General features: G+C 38.6%; 2 protein-coding genes across 3 annotated transcripts; one reads left to right on the top strand and one right to left on the bottom strand.

Moving 5' to 3' along the window:
• The first annotated feature begins 277 nt into the window (after positions 1-277).
• LOC126759232 (uncharacterized) lies at positions 278-4,281 on the top strand. Of its 2 annotated transcripts, none has more exons than XM_050473940.1 (6): positions 278-869; positions 936-1,548; positions 2,953-3,370; positions 3,439-3,617; positions 3,676-3,830; positions 3,920-4,281. In XM_050473940.1, the coding sequence occupies exons 1-6, from the start codon at positions 695-697 to the stop codon at positions 4,132-4,134; spliced, it is 1,755 nt and encodes a 584-aa protein (XP_050329897.1). In that variant the 5' UTR covers positions 278-694; the 3' UTR covers positions 4,135-4,281. The 2 variants fall into 2 exon arrangements, with proteins under 2 accessions (XP_050329897.1, XP_050329898.1); XM_050473941.1 differs by having other exon boundaries at positions 3,676-3,860; positions 3,920-4,008.
• A 1,354-nt stretch (positions 4,282-5,635) lies between these two features.
• LOC126759939 (uncharacterized) lies at positions 5,636-12,136 on the bottom strand. Its single transcript, XM_050475174.1, has 4 exons — positions 11,979-12,136; positions 7,454-7,764; positions 7,233-7,343; positions 5,636-5,795 (listed from the first exon to the last, which is right to left on the bottom strand). Exons 1-4 carry the CDS (start codon positions 12,120-12,122, stop codon positions 5,636-5,638), a joined length of 726 nt encoding a protein of 241 aa, XP_050331131.1. The 5' UTR covers positions 12,123-12,136.
• Positions 12,137-15,270: the final 3,134 nt, after the last annotated feature.

Genomic DNA, 15,270 nt, shown 5'->3' on the forward strand with positions numbered 1-15,270 from the left:
TATTTTGTAACACATTGTCAAAAATGCCAACGTTAAGAGTGGCTCATCGCCAATGGAGGAAAGATTTCCTAATGTTTTTTTAAACTTCGTGGTTCTTGTGTAACAATATACCGCTTCATAACCTAAAATATTTTTAACAATTTTCTCTATACAAAATTATTTCGACTTCGTCGACTCTGACCCTTATAGAAACCGCTTTGACTAATTTCTCGATTGAAGCGCCAGCTGTTCAAGTGGATTTATCACATCTCAAAGTGTTGACAAATAGACTCTTCACTGCGACTTTGCATGTGGAACGAGTCAAACGCAGATTTCGTCTCAAGCGTTTGAGCTGAGGTATGTCTCCACTTTACACTTACGATAAATTTGGCATATTGGCATTTCGTATTTATTTATTTGTTATGCTAACTGATTAACGCCTTCTCATATGGACCTCGCCGAGACATTTGTACGTGCTCACATACACACCGACAGACATAGACGCATGCTGGTAATCATTTTAGCCGCTAATAGAGAATATCTAGTTTGATGTCATTTCGAGCTGAGCACCGGAGATCACAAGTCGTGACGGGATTTTTAATTTATACACACAGTGCTTGAGTGCATATTGAGTTTTCGATTGGAAGCAACTGAAGGTAGAATCGTCTAACTGCCGCTGCAGTGGTTGTTTGTTGCTGTTTGGGACTGTTTCGAAATGCGTTTTGAAATAAACGTACTCGTATTGCTGGCGCTCGCCTTTGCGCGTCACTGTGCGGGCATGATGCGACCGAGCGACGCGCTGTCCGTAATGGCTGGTGAGGGTTTCACGGCCTACTTGGATTTACCGAAGACCTTTGGTGCCATCGAGAATTGTTGGTTTCAATTTGGAGGTAAATAAATGTGCGTCCAATTTTTGTAAGCAACTTCTATAACTCTGCAGTGTTCTTCATTTATAGCTGAGGAGAAAATTAAGCTTGACTTGAATGCCGCTAATGCCATCATAACGGCGAATGCTGAGGAAGTCTTACCATTCTCAAGTACCGTTTGTGGTGTACGCGTTAATAAAGTGTCCTACGTTTCCGCGGACACTTGGAAGCTGGAGGTTGAGAATGCGTTTGGTGATTATGAACGCGGCGAGCTGAAGCTCTCCGTACTCGCTACGCATAAGAAACACTTCAATACTAGCGTCCAGTTGGCCATCGGAGAGGGCGCTATATCCTGCAGTTTGTCCGACACAGCGACAAAGGAATGCAAAATCATCGATCATAAGAGAAACCAGATTTGGAATTCGTGCAATATTTATACAACCATAAAACCGAATCGAACATTCGATTGTTATACCAAAAATTGGGGCAGCATGACGCAGAGCCATGAACACATAGTTGTTGAGGCTAAGAATAGCAGTTTGTATACCACGGCTAGTTTAACGGAAGGCGACGACAGCATTGTGATGCGTTGCCAGTTCAAAAGTGAGCTACGCGGCTGTCAGGCCGAATCGCCAGATGGGAAGACTGAGTTGTATCTTATGGAGGGATTGTATAATGGACGTTACTCGGCTTATGACACATTGTGAGTAAAATTATGCATTTTGTAAATCTTAAAAATTATAATTATAGTGCGTATTCTTCGGTTCGGTTCTTCAGTTTAGAAACATAACGTTCTTGGGGCATGCAGACTTTTTATTTCTTTAGCTAAACTAACACATTTTGGTTTGAATTAACTTGTGGGTTTGATACGACTGGCGCGCTGTTGTTAACTCGGATATAATCGCGTAAGCGGTGTCCACGCCAATTAAGAAGAAGAAGAAGATACTGTCTGACAAGTGTAAACCTTTGATTTGAGAAAATTTAAAACTCGACAAAGGTTACGCCTCAATTGAAATTCTAATGAAATTGGGTTGGACTGTCAAAAAAGGGTACTGTTCAGATCAAACACTGTATAATTTCGATAAAGTGTTACTAGCGGTCTAGTAATGTTGAACATACTCCTTCAGAGACTCATAATTCACACTTTAATTTTCCAGCTCGAACAAAAGGTCTTTCATAAAGTCGTATCAGTTTTCGCCGATTCAGGTTATTAGATATAATGAAGCTCTCTTTGTGCTCTCAGAATTCACTTGAAATCCCTGAGTCATCAAAGAAGAATATATATCAATTGAAAAGTCCCCGGTATACCATATTTTTGGCAAAGTTCGTTTTTTTTATTCAACATAGTTCCCTTCAGTGTATCATCCTGATTATTAGAACCCTCCAACTCTTCGATACCATTTTTGTAGTACGTTTTGTACTTTGCTGTAAAATAGGCCTCGGCTCGGGCATTCTTTTGATATCTTAGAATAGGAAATAGTCTCGGGGGGCGGATCTGGAGAATACGGTGGATGCGTAAGCAATTCGAAGCCCAATTCATGGATTTTTTCATCGTTTTTACCGACTTATAACACAATGTATTGTCTTGGTGAAACAGCAATTTCTGTTTCTTCAAATTCGGACGTGTTTCCACGCATTGGAGCGGCTTCATCAGGTGCAGTTTACTCGGATGACTGTCGATTGGACTTCGGAGTAAAATGATGGAGTCATATTTCATCCATTGTCACAAATCGATGCAAAAACTCGGCTTTATTATGCTTGAACACAGCCCCGAATCATCAACTCGTCCAAGTTTTTGGTGAAAAATGAGCTCAGGCTGCACCCACTTTGCACAGATCTTTTTATACCTTTATGTGAATAAATGATATGACGTACACTATCAGTTGATATCTTTAGAGTGACTGCTATCTTAAATAACTTCACTTTACGGTCTTCCAAAATAATTTTGTGGATTTTTTTGATGTTTTCGTCGGTAATAACCTTTTTTGGACGTCCACTGCGTTCAATGTCTTCGGTGCTCATTTCACCACGTCTAAACTTTGCATACCAATCCTTGATGGTTTTCCTAGGGTCGAACTAATTTCCCTCTTACCATTTCCATTTTCAGATATTCAAAGCAGCGGTGTGCCTTAGAAATCCCTAAACCACTGAACGAATCTGAGTTGGGTCTATGGCGTATATATAATACAGAAGTAGTCCCGCCAACAGGTTGTCTCTTCTACATTGGCAAGTCAAAAGCACAAATTATGGCTGAGGAGCTCAATACACTAAACGATATAAAACAAGTTCACGCTTACGATACAGATAAAAACATCGAGTTGTTTACCTGCGAAGTACCCTTCATTATATACGACTGTTACCTACGTGATCCCAATAATACGGTATATTTTCCGGATTCCATTCGATTTGAGCGCACACGCACCTATGGTCAATGTCATTTCAGCAATATGCCGGTAATTGCAGGCAGCTGGATTTGTGGCGCGCGCGGGCATGACTATGCCAAAGAAGTACTGCAGAATTTTGAGGTTAGTTTCATTGGAACTACACTTTCCGCTAAATACTTACAAGTTTTTCGGGTTTTTCGGGTTTTTAGGTTATAGTTAAGCCGAAAGTCGGTGAGGTACTCACTGAATCGCTGAAGTTGAGACGCGGCAAGGCGGTGGAGTTGATCTGTCAGAGCGCCTTCGAGGAGCCACTTACCCATTGCGCATTTATCGATCCATTGGGACGTGTACACTTGGTGGGCACAGCGCATAGCATCAAAACCGCAGGGTAAGCTCCTTACTTATTTCATTTTATTATTTGTATTTTTAACTCTGTCGAATTACAGTCACGTGAAATACTATGGACGCGGTTTACTTTGGGGGGATTGCGGCGCGCAGATTATGGAAACTAACAGCGATGATTATGGCATATGGAAGTGTCAATTCGTCACATTCGCCGAAAAACGCACTTCGATTTTTACACTTCGACTGCGTGAATCCGGTAGGCGACCATACAAAAGAAAACTTTAAGGTTTTTTCACACACAAATTTTTATTCGTTTCGGCAATCTCCTCTCTTGTTTTCCAATAGTTATTCCGGGTTCCGCGATCGGTCTCGGCGTTGGCATCACAATCATACTTGTACTTCTGTTGGGTTTATTACTTGCAACTGTGGTTTACCGTCGTCGAAATCGCACAGCACAGCACAATTTCACTTCATCCGATCCGCTCGAGGCGAATTCGAGCAACTCTGTGGTAATGACTACGTTGGGATCCTTTGAACAGCCAAGCATTGAGAGGTTATAGTTGATATAATATATTTCCTTAAAATATTAGAAGTAATCTTTGATCCAATTATGGGTGGGTTTTATCTTAAGCTATATGTATTACTTAGGACTGTGTTCATTACTTTGTATTATGTATAATATAATTAAATGGTTATTAAAAAACTTAAGTTTTATAAAAAGAACGTGTTTTGTGTGGAAATATATTATTGGTACTTATGTATATTCTTGATAGTTATGGGATCTCTTATCTTTTGCTATTTATGCTCTTCTTCATGTAAGAGTGGGAGCCGTTGTCGGCAGGTTACGGCGTGAGGGCTATGCTATTTTAAAAATATTTCTGTGTAATGTTGGACTTCGATTTACCTGGGAATTTAACCCAAAATTCACCGAAATGAAAGTAGCATTAAAATTAAGTCCTCATGGTGTTATATGTGGGCTTGGAACTAGCTAATTAAAAAGGAAACTTGATGAAAATTACCAAATAACCTAGGATGAGATCCTTATTGTTTGTTTTAACGACCCCAGATACTGATTTTAAGGTATGTACCGCTTCAACCGGTCTCTTTGTGAATGTAAAAGAATTTCTTTACACGGAGTCTTAATCAAAAATGATAAAATTGTCGTACCATTACTTCATTACTATTATTGCAAACGAATTAGTGACTGAGTTATTCAAATAAGCTCCAAGTTTCCATATCCTCCAATTCGTGCCAAAAATATTCTGTTGTTATTGAGTGTTGGCGATTTCCATTCACAGTAACATGCCGGTCTTGATGGTACGGTCCAATGACGCCGCCGACCAATAAACCGGCGCCGCACCAAACCGTAATTTTTTCGTGATGCAATGGTGACTAATGGAGTATGTGTGGATTGCTGCCTGACCAATAACGCATATTTTTTTTCTTATTATCGGAGACATTCAGCCAGAAATGAGCCTTATCGCTGAAGATGATTTTTCGATGAAAATCCGGATAATTTCAAGCTCTTGCTCAGCCCAACTCACGAACGTACAACGATTCTGGTGGTCAAGCGGCTTCAGTTCTTACGTCAATTGGGTTGTTGGCCAGATCTCTTCGCAAAATTTGCCACAACGACATCACAGAGATACCCAACGCTTAAGAACGACGTCTGAGAGAATGATTTCTTCCTCAATTGATCCGCTAGCGGCAGTATTATTAACGACACTACGGGCACTTCTTTGCACTGGCACGAGAACATTTTGTACTGTGCCTGTTTTTTCCACTAGAGACTCATTGATCTGACGGGACGATTATGACGACCATAGCGCTCTTAAAGTTGAGGCCACTGACGCAGAATTTATATGGTGCCGTTTGCTGTCCCTATGGAAAAACCCATTATATAGTAAGGAAGGTTCCGAGTCACCTTCTAAGTTTACGGCGCCGTATCTTGAGTTTAATAAATAAAAAAAAACTCTCTGATTTTGTAAAAATGAACCCCCCCCTTCCAAAGGCTTTTACAGAATAAACAATTATTTTAAAATTTTAGGAATTTCAAGTTTTTTAATCGTCCAGCTCTAAAACAGTTGTAATTTGTTCGATTGGCGCGTAGGCACACGCAGCGTAGGTGGCTGCGCAATCGCCTCCTTTTCGGCCAATGTGTTCCGCGTGTCCATAATCTTTGTCATTCGGGTTGCCGAGCTCATCACGTGAGCGTGAAGGACTATGTAAAGAAGAAATAAAGTAGTATTAAAATAGAAATTATATATGTAAAAGAGAGAGAGAAAACTAATACACAGTAATGAAAAAATATTAGCTCTTAAAACCAACGATTAAAAAAAAAAAGTATCTTAAATTAAAATGAAGATATTGAATAAAATGAAAAGCAAAACAGGATAACGTTATAATGTCTGATCAAATTTGACCCGGATTGGCAAAAAAAGAAAGTAAAGAGAAAGGTTCTGCGGAAGATTTATGGTCCTTTTCGCATTGTCCATGGCGAATACCACAGTCGATGAAACGATATGCGATGTTCTGTACGAGATATACGACGACATTGACATACTTCAACGAATCAAGAGACAGCGGCTACGCTGGCTAGGTCATGTTCTAGGTTTGGTTCTGAGAGTATTCTACGAGGACCCGCTGGGGAAGAAGAGGAGGACCTCCATACCGTTGCAAAGACTAGGTGGAGAAGGACCTGGTTTCGCTTGGCATTTCTAATTGGTACAAAACCGCGAAGAGGAAGAACGACCAAGGCCGTGGTTGTAAACTCGGCTATAAGTACGTAAGCGGTGTCTACCCATAAAGAAGTATAAGGCAAGAATAAACTTCGTTTCATCGCACAAATTCTTATCATTGCCTTTAAAAAAAGGTGCTACTGAGCCAGTGCAACGCTTAATTCAATGTCTCATACACTTGTTATAAGCCTCGGATGCGAATTCCTTTAGCGAACTTTGGTTTTTTCCGTTTGTGCTCATTTTTGAAGCGCTGTCCGATAGATCGTTGGACAGATTCGACTTCATATTTATAAACCCACGCCTTGTCACCAGCGATAATGTGTTTTTTGAATGTGGGGCCCTCAGCTCCGTTATCAACCATCTCTTTGGAGGCCTCTACTTTACGACGTTTTTAAAAAATTTTCAGGCCTTTTCATACTGCCGTTGACATGCTTCATATCAAAAATATTAACTAAAATGTGTTCAGTCGATCCATAAGAGATGTTGGGACCCTCTGATCTATCGCCTTTGATATAAGACGATTTTTAGGCACTGTGTCTTAAACTCTTTCGATGTTATCGCATGAAGCAAGTTTTCGAAGACATCACTACCTTCACTGCCTTTCAAATATTTGCGTCCGTGTTAAAGTACACTCCCCAAAACAGTTCTGCAACATTTTCCCCGATTTCGTAGCTATCAGTCCATCCGAAACACAAACTCGTTCCATGCTATTTTATGTTTCCAAAAAACAACACTTGGCGATCAAGCTTCAAACGAAAATAGGATGTACGAACCTAATAAATTTTTAATCGATTTTTTTGTGCACCAGTCTGGGTAAAATTTGATCAGATGTAATAAAAAGTTAATATCTGTGGTATGTCAATAAAAGCAAACTAAATCTTATAAAACTAGTTCCATTAATGTCTCTCAAGTTCGCTTACGTCAAAATAATATGCAGTATCTCTCCCAAAATGCCATTATCGTAATGTAACGGTATTGCCGCATGCTCACAAATGCTCCGCAGCATACACTCACGCCCCGCGAGGCCCGCTCTGCTTCGACAAAACGAAAAGAAGAAGAAGAAAACATAAATACATCGCATGAAAAAGCAACCTCAAAAAATTTTATAATAAATGAGATAAATCAACAGCTTCACACGCACCTATTCATTAAGATTTCCATGGCTTTGTAGATGAGCCAACGATAGGCCGCTGCCGTTTGCTGTTTGCTCTGCCAATTAGTGTGGAAGCTGGCACTTTGCCGCCCGCTGGTCTTCTGCGCATGCGTAATTGTGTTGTTGTGATAATCATCGTCGTCCCCAAAGCTGCGTCTGTTTACCGATTGTGGACTTAATTGTGTTGGACGCCATTCAGCCGCCGTTTCGGGCAGAAAATATTCTGCTTTGAGTACATAACCAGAGGTGACCGATTCATAAGTTAGATCCTCGACGGGTATACCAATGCCGCCAATAAACTAGATTGTAATTATGGTGAGAATAACGGTATAACAGAAATAATCATGTGTGCATATTTGCTAGTTTAAAGAGCGCAAGAGCGCATTTTATGATTTTCGAGAGCAATTCTATTTTTACTACAAATTAGGCATTTTATTTTAGTTTGCTGAGTGATTATTAGACTTATTATTAGTAATTTGTAAGTGCAATGTATTATCAACTTAATTTGGGTGCAATACCGACCTGAAGGCTTAATGAGGTTACACTTATAATATGGTTAGGTTTGTTTGTTTAGAAGTGAATGAAAAGTGATTTCAGTGAAATTGAGGTTAATTTTTTAAAGAAAGTAAAATAATAAAGGAAGTAACAGGTGATCCAAGTCTAGGTACTTTTTTAATAGCCTATTTTTGACTGATCACGCGTGAGTCGTGTCAAGCTGTCATGTTATTTTTATTCAGTATTGTTTGGCATTTCATCATGGAACGACTTGCGACTGAACGTAAACGTTGGTTCAACTTTATTACGAAAATTCTCGTTCTGTAAAAAATTTGTTTCACGAGTTTCGCTTAACTTATGTTCAACATATTCAGCCTGCTGAGCGTACTACGCTCAAATACCATCACCCATCTTGAGACCCTGCATTCATTATTGGATAATATTCGACCGAATAGACCAAGTCGAGTACAGTGAAGAAAATAAAGAGTCGATTCGGCGCCGTTCTCAGCAACTCGGTCTGACGAACGACTTGGTGCATTTTACATCGAGATCTTAAATTGAAAGCGTACAAAATACAGCTTGTGCAAAAACTGAAGCTTCTCGATCTTCCTAAGCTGTTAAATTTTTTTTGTTGGGATCCGTGAAGTGTAAAGTTTATGCGGATAATCGCGCTTCGATTTAAGTCCTGGAAGGAACAAATTACGCGTGTCATTCGCCAGTTACCAGCCGAAATGCTCTAACGAGTCATTGAAAATTGGATTTAATGGATAGACTATCTGAGACGTAGCCGCGGTCAATATTTGAAAGAGATAATCTTCAAAAAATAAATGCCAAATAATATTCTTTTGAAGGATAAAAAACATTCCCCATTAAAATTGAAGTTTCTGTGTTTTTACTTTAAAAAAGTACGAGACCTCGAAATGGTTCACTCTTTATAAGTATGTTATGATTTATTAGCTTCGTTCGATTTGCAGAATATCCACAAATTTCATAACTTCAACTTTTTGACTATGGGATACGCGACTTGCTGCTTGCTCGATTGTCTCAAATACATATCTCCGAAATATGAAGTAATAATCCAATAGTTGTCAAAACCTTTCAACAGAATTACGAAAAGCATGTTTTTGAATAGAAATGAAAACTACGATGAAATTGCCTAAGTTTAACTTCGAACAGTTTTTGCATGATTTGGATTGGTAAGATATTTTCTTCACTTTTCCGATCCGTAAAGCTAAGATTGAGTGGTCGAGAACTCTGCTTTTTTTATACGAGGTTTGTTCAAAATGTCGGGCAAATATAAAATTTTCGCGGACTACGTGTACTCGATTTTCGATTGCTTTATTGGGTTTGTTGGCACTCATATCCCTTTCATATTCTGAACAGGTCAGCCATTTTGAATGTTTAGTTAATTTTTTACAGCTGTGTTGCTTGAATGCGTTTTGGTTCGTCTTCGATTTTTTTTTACCGAAATTTCTCACTTTCGACCAGAAGCAGCGCGGCGTTGACATTGCTCGGGAGATGTTGGACCCTGTCCGCGCCGACCCAGATTTGCTCCAAATCATAAGTGGTGACGAATCATGGGTTTATGGTTATGACGTGGGAACCAAAGCTTAATCATCTCAATGGAAGCAGTCGCATGTGATCAAGATCCAAAATGCGCGCCAAGTCAGGCAGAATGTGAAGGAAGTTTTCTCATCTTTAATTCAATAAAGAGCATTAGCTGTAAGTTATGCGCAGTTTGTGTGAAGCCAGCCGATAGAACCGTTCGGATTTGTGGAGAACAAAAATTGTTTTGCACCATGATAATGCCCGTATGAACGGATCTTTGCTTGTGTGCGAATTTTAGCCAAAAATAACACTTTAAAGGTGCCGCAGTCATCGTATTCCACAGATCTGGCCCCAGTGACTTTTTTGTTCAAAATAAAATAACACTTTAATGGTGCCGCAGCCATCGTATTCCCCAGTGACTTTTTTGTTCCCAAAACTGAAGCGGTCCATAAAAGGACGATGTTACGCTACTAATGAGGAGAAAAAAACTGTATCGAAGGAGGATCCAAGCTAGATCACTTTTTAAGTGCTTTGAGGATTGTGAAGACGCTGGCAGAAGTGCAATATACGGTATATCGGATATTACTTTGTTGGCGACAACATAGATATTCATGAACAAATAAACACTTTCATAAGAAAAATAAAACTCGTAATATTTGTTTTTTTTACTTATTTCTTTTACTTCTATTATTTTTCTATTGAGTCGAAATAGTTTATCGAATCTGTTAGACGAAAACAACGCGAAATATTAAGGGGTCAGTACGGTAATCTTTTTTAAATTTTTTTGTTTTGCATTTTCTGTTCCCTTATGCCCTTAGAATTAACGTAGAAATCCACTTTTCTATTGGAAGGTTTCGAAAAAGGCCCAAAAATAATAATACCGCTGGACGTTCGGAGCGCTCGGAGTGCACACCTCAAACTTTAAACGCGTTTTTCTCAAAACACACTTTTTTAAACTGGCGGACATGATTTCGGTCGAACTACTCAATCGATTTAATTTTTTTTTAAATGTTCACAAAACGCCTGGCTACCGTCCCTATATTTTTCATAATTTATTGATAATGTTATGACAAAATTTATGTAAAAAATATATGGGGAAAAATTAAAAAAAAAAAAACGTTAACTACGTATCCGCCAGGGAAAAACGCATCTCACCTTCACCCAGCCATTTCATGCCGTGAAAAAATTCCGAAAAAAGTTGTTCATACACTCCACGATATATGTACCTCATGATATGTGAAAAAAGTTCTATTTATAAAAATTTCTATGAAAAAAAACATATGTTACATAGGTTTACGGGTTTTAAAAAATCGAAATTTTTAATTCTTTTATTAAATTCTACAACACGTCTAGAATATTGTCCTAAATTTTCAAGTTGATCCGAATAAATAGTTTCGGAGATACAGTGTCCCGTCTTTAATCGCGTTTTTCTCGAAACTGTGTTTTCGAAGTTGGTTTGCAAGATTTCTCGACAACTACTCAAACGGATCTTCATGAACTTTTACACAGGTCTTTGAGATACAGTTCTGAAATATTTGGAAGAAGGATTTTTTTTGATTACAGCTATTTCAAAAAAAATATCAGGAAGTATTTTAATACTTTTGTCAAAATGTCTGCCAAAAATCCAATTTTCAGTTTTCGTTTTCTTCCGTCCAAGTTCTAGGTTAAGGTTTTAACTAAAACACGTATTTTTTCACTTTAGATGATCCTGTAAGGAGTTATTCTGCCAACGCTGGGTTTAAAATATTTTTATCCAAAAAATTCAGATGTTTGTAACAATAAAAAATTCGAATAAAATATTAAATTTTTTATATGAGAAAAAAATTGTTGAAAAAAGGCTGTTTTTTATCCGAGGAAACCGAGGGAAGCTCAGCAAACAAAGGGTTCATCCAGGCATACACTAACTATACGAGCTTCGCTTCGGTTTTAAAGTATGCTTCTCAAGCAAAGCTTGGAAAGTTTTATCTAAATACGCCAAGAGAAATTTATGCCCCGCACGAAAAAAAGTAAACACTGAACTTATGTCCCACTTATTTCCCGCTCTCACTCGATAATGAGAGTGGTGTATTTTATTTTATTCTGATAAATTACGACAGTGTCGTGATGCGTTAAAAAGTATGTAGAATTTATTTTTCCACCCATTTGGATCACAAACTCAATAAATTTTATTATAACAGTTTGTTAGTCTGAGGTTTTCGTTACTTTTTTGTTTAGTACGGAAGCTGAATGTTATTTATGGTATTTAGTAAAAGAAAGCTCACTGGGTTTTCACAGTTGAAATGGTGTGCATGTAGAAATTTTAAACTCTTTTATAGCTTTTTTCACATTTTTCACTTGTTATATTTATTACTTTTTTAAATTTTCGTATTAGTTTTTTTTTAGTTGAAAGTGCAGTTAGTTAAATTTATTTGGTTTTATTGGTTAAAAAACGTTTTCCATTGTGTGTGTTTACAGTTTCTCAGTTCCTTACTTGTAGACGAGTTGGCGCTGTTGGGGGATATATCAGTGTCCTAGCCTGTCTATGTTTTCTTACGTTAAATGCATGCGTTGAAATCACATAATCAAAACACAGCAGAAATGGCCAGAGTGCCATGAAAACCGTTCTTAATGCCATCTTTCCGATGAGAGACCACGAAACGCAACACTTTCGAATTTATATACACGATATGCTTCGCTGACGACGCGCCATTAACTGATCTAAAACTGTCAGTTCAAATGGAAATTCTGCTTACGAAAGTGACAGCTCGCACTTAGCTGTGAAGAAATGTTCTGGCTTGGAGCTTTCTTTGTACATAATACATACAAACACACAGCTATGAAAAGAAACATTTTTTTGTAGGCTCATAGTATAACCATTTAAATCTCATGAGCAGCTAAGTGAAAGGTGTTACTTGCAATGTGTTTACGCACTTATTTATTTAATGAGCGCAGACGTAATGATTAATTCATGCGATTAAGTGTAAATCTGTTCATAACGAATTTTTAAAACGGTTCTCTGTGCTTGCCCATGATTTTTACATATTTGAGAACAAATATTTGAGCACTTACAGGCCAAGCACTTCTCAGGCACGAGTTGAGTAAAAATAACGGCATTTGAATAAAACTTAAATACTGTTCTAAGTGTACAACATAAATGGGTCACACGGGTGATTTTATTCGCACTCAGAAAAAATATTTATAGCACAGTACTGTTTATCAATGCTCTTTAAAGGACTTTTTAAGAAATTGACTCGAGGTAATCCATCAGTTTCGACGGCAGTTTAACTAAGATGAACTCAAAAACTACCCTTAATAAAAATTAGAATGAACATCTTACAGTTTTCAGCTTAAAAACAATTCTAAATTTAGCAAGTATAGCCAGACCGAGAGAAAATATTTAAGTTCTATTTCTTCTTTTCGATACTGCTGGTGCGTGGGTAAGAGTGTTGTCACCTTGGGCTCAATTAGCGCTGAATGCGGCATTTTGATGCACTATCGTAGGACCTTAAAATCTCGCTATTTGGTTTCATCGTTGCGCTCAAACCATATGGGGCTCTCAATGAAACTAACGTGGTTTTCACCGCTACAAAACCGGTTTAGGATATCAATGAAATTCTTTATTCCTGAGAAAGTAAATTCAATGAAATTATGTATGGCATTGAACCATTGAACCACCACGGGTACGCTTGCGAAGTCCAGACGCTGATCCCAATTTTCGACGGCTTTTAACATAAATCGGTCGATACCGCTGTAATTTCTTCAATCGTCGCTGTCTTGTTGGCATAGACCATAGACTTGACGTAGCCCCACAGAAAATAGTCTAACGGCGTCAAATCTCACGACCGAGGCAGCCAATTGACTGGGACATTTTGTGAGATATCACGTTCACCAAACTTGGGTTTCAATAAATTGATTGTGACATTCGCTCTGTAGCTTGTGGCACCGTCCTGCTGAAACCACATACTGGCGAAGTCCATATCATCGGGCCAAAAATATTCGGTTGTCATTGAGCCATTGAGGCAAAAGTGAGCCTCATTGCTGAAGATAATTTTTCGATGAAATCCGGATCATTTTCAAGTTGTTGCTCAGCCTAATTCACGAACATACGACGATTCTGGTGGCGACGGCTTCAGTTCTTGCGTCAGTTTGATTTTGTTAAGATCTAGACTAAGATCTTTTCGCAAAATTCACCACAACGGCGTCACAGAGACGCTCAACGCTTGATAACGACGTGTGAGAGACTGATTTGGGTCCTCCTCAATTGATGCCTATCTCACTGGCACGGGACAATATTTTTATATATTTTTTTGGATTCAAAATTTTCCACTAGATGGTCAATTGTTGATCTGACGGGACGATTATGACGACCATAAATTGGACATAGCGCTCTTAAAGTTGAAATCACTGACTCCGAACTTCGGTAGTAAATTCTGATAATTTCAACACGTTAGTGGATCGTATATCTTTCCATTATATTATGGCAAACCTTACAGAAGAGAAATGTCAAAAAGCGGGTAAAAATTTGGCGTCGTTTGCTGTCCCTATCGGTCAAGTTTTTTTGCCTAATGGGTTCCAGGTATTTGTGTCGGGTTTGAGATAGAGCTCTTCCACAGATAAGTCTAAAGAGGCTCTTAGCTGTGTCAACTCGTCTGCCTTTACGTTGCCGAAAAGTTTTCTGTGTAACGGTTGTTTGTAACATCTAGAAATAATATATATTATAAAGATCAGTTCAAAAATTAACTTTGGCTCATGAAAAATTTTCTCTCGATTAATACCCTCCATTAGCAATCTGCTGCCCTTTAAACTTGAAAAATTCCGAAGTCTTAAGCGGAAACGAGGGTGTTATGCAAATCTTGCTACAATTTCTACCGCTTGTTGCATTATGGCAAACATATGAGGAGATGTAGCTTAATGTAGAGCAGCTTCGTTAGCTTACAGCTTTTTACTTCGTTCACATAGTGTATCACTTGAATATGTGGTCGGATATATGCTTGTGGTTGCTCTGTAGGAATATTCATTCTTTAAATGGTTTTGATTTGCTTAAAAAGTTTCTTCTTCTTTGATGTTACAACGGAGGGTTGGTTTGGGCCGAAAACATAAAACTTCGCCACTTGCCTCTATCCATAGCGATGTCATGCCAGTTGTACTTTCCAAGTGCTGACAGGTCGCTATGTACTTGGTGCTTTCAATGGATGCGTGGGCGTCCTTGCTTCTCTTATCTACCCATGGATTTCGAATCGAAGAAGCTTTCCGGTGGAACATCATCTTCCATGCGAACAATATGGCCTAACCAGCGTATTCGTTGTATTTTTATGCGCTAATTATAACCATGTCGCCATAGAGCTCATACAGTTCGTGCTTTCATCTTCTTCGATATTTATCGATCAGGTGGATGGATCCAAAGATCTTGCGAAGAGAAGTTCTCACGAAAGCTCCAACTGCTTTTTCATCCCGGTTCGTCATCGTCTGCGCCGTATAATAGGACTGTGAGACTGTGTAATTCTTGTTCGTCGAGAGGGCGATCTGTTTCTCACTTGCCTTTAGGCGGTTAATATCGATCTGCGTTGAATACGAGAAAAGCAAGCTTCAAGAGGAAAGTGAGTTGGCGTTTCAAGGGAAGAAGAAAGCTTGAGTTCTAAGAGGAAGGATGGTAGGACTTTACAAATCGGATAAAAATATAATATTTTCGAGTGGATTTGAAATTATATTATCACTGCATTTTGCCATAAAACCCTTCTTTCCAATTGATGATAAATATTCAAGACTTTCTTCAAATCATAAGC

This window comes from Bactrocera neohumeralis, chromosome 5 (assembly GCF_024586455.1).
Source record: "Bactrocera neohumeralis isolate Rockhampton chromosome 5, APGP_CSIRO_Bneo_wtdbg2-racon-allhic-juicebox.fasta_v2, whole genome shotgun sequence".
Taxonomy (NCBI): Eukaryota; Metazoa; Arthropoda; class Insecta; order Diptera; family Tephritidae; genus Bactrocera; species Bactrocera neohumeralis.

Coding starts and splice junctions, on each gene's coding strand:
- LOC126759232 (XM_050473940.1), top strand. CDS start 695: ATGCGTTTTGAAATAAACGTACTCGTATTGCTGGCGCTCGCCTTTGCG. Junction 870..935: donor TTGTTGGTTTCAATTTGGAG/GTAAATAAATGT, acceptor CTTCATTTATAG/CTGAGGAGAAAATTAAGCTT. Junction 3,371..3,438: donor AAGTACTGCAGAATTTTGAG/GTTAGTTTCATT, acceptor TCGGGTTTTTAG/GTTATAGTTAAGCCGAAAGT.
- LOC126759939 (XM_050475174.1), bottom strand. CDS start 12,122: ATGGCATTAAGAACGGTTTTCATGGCACTCTGGCCATTTCTGCTGTGT. Junction 7,344..7,453: donor ATGGAAATCTTAATGAATAG/GTGCGTGTGAAG, acceptor TTGTCGAAGCAG/AGCGGGCCTCGCGGGGCGTG. Junction 5,796..7,232: donor ATACTGCATATTATTTTGAC/GTAAGCGAACTT, acceptor TTCTTTACATAG/TCCTTCACGCTCACGTGATG.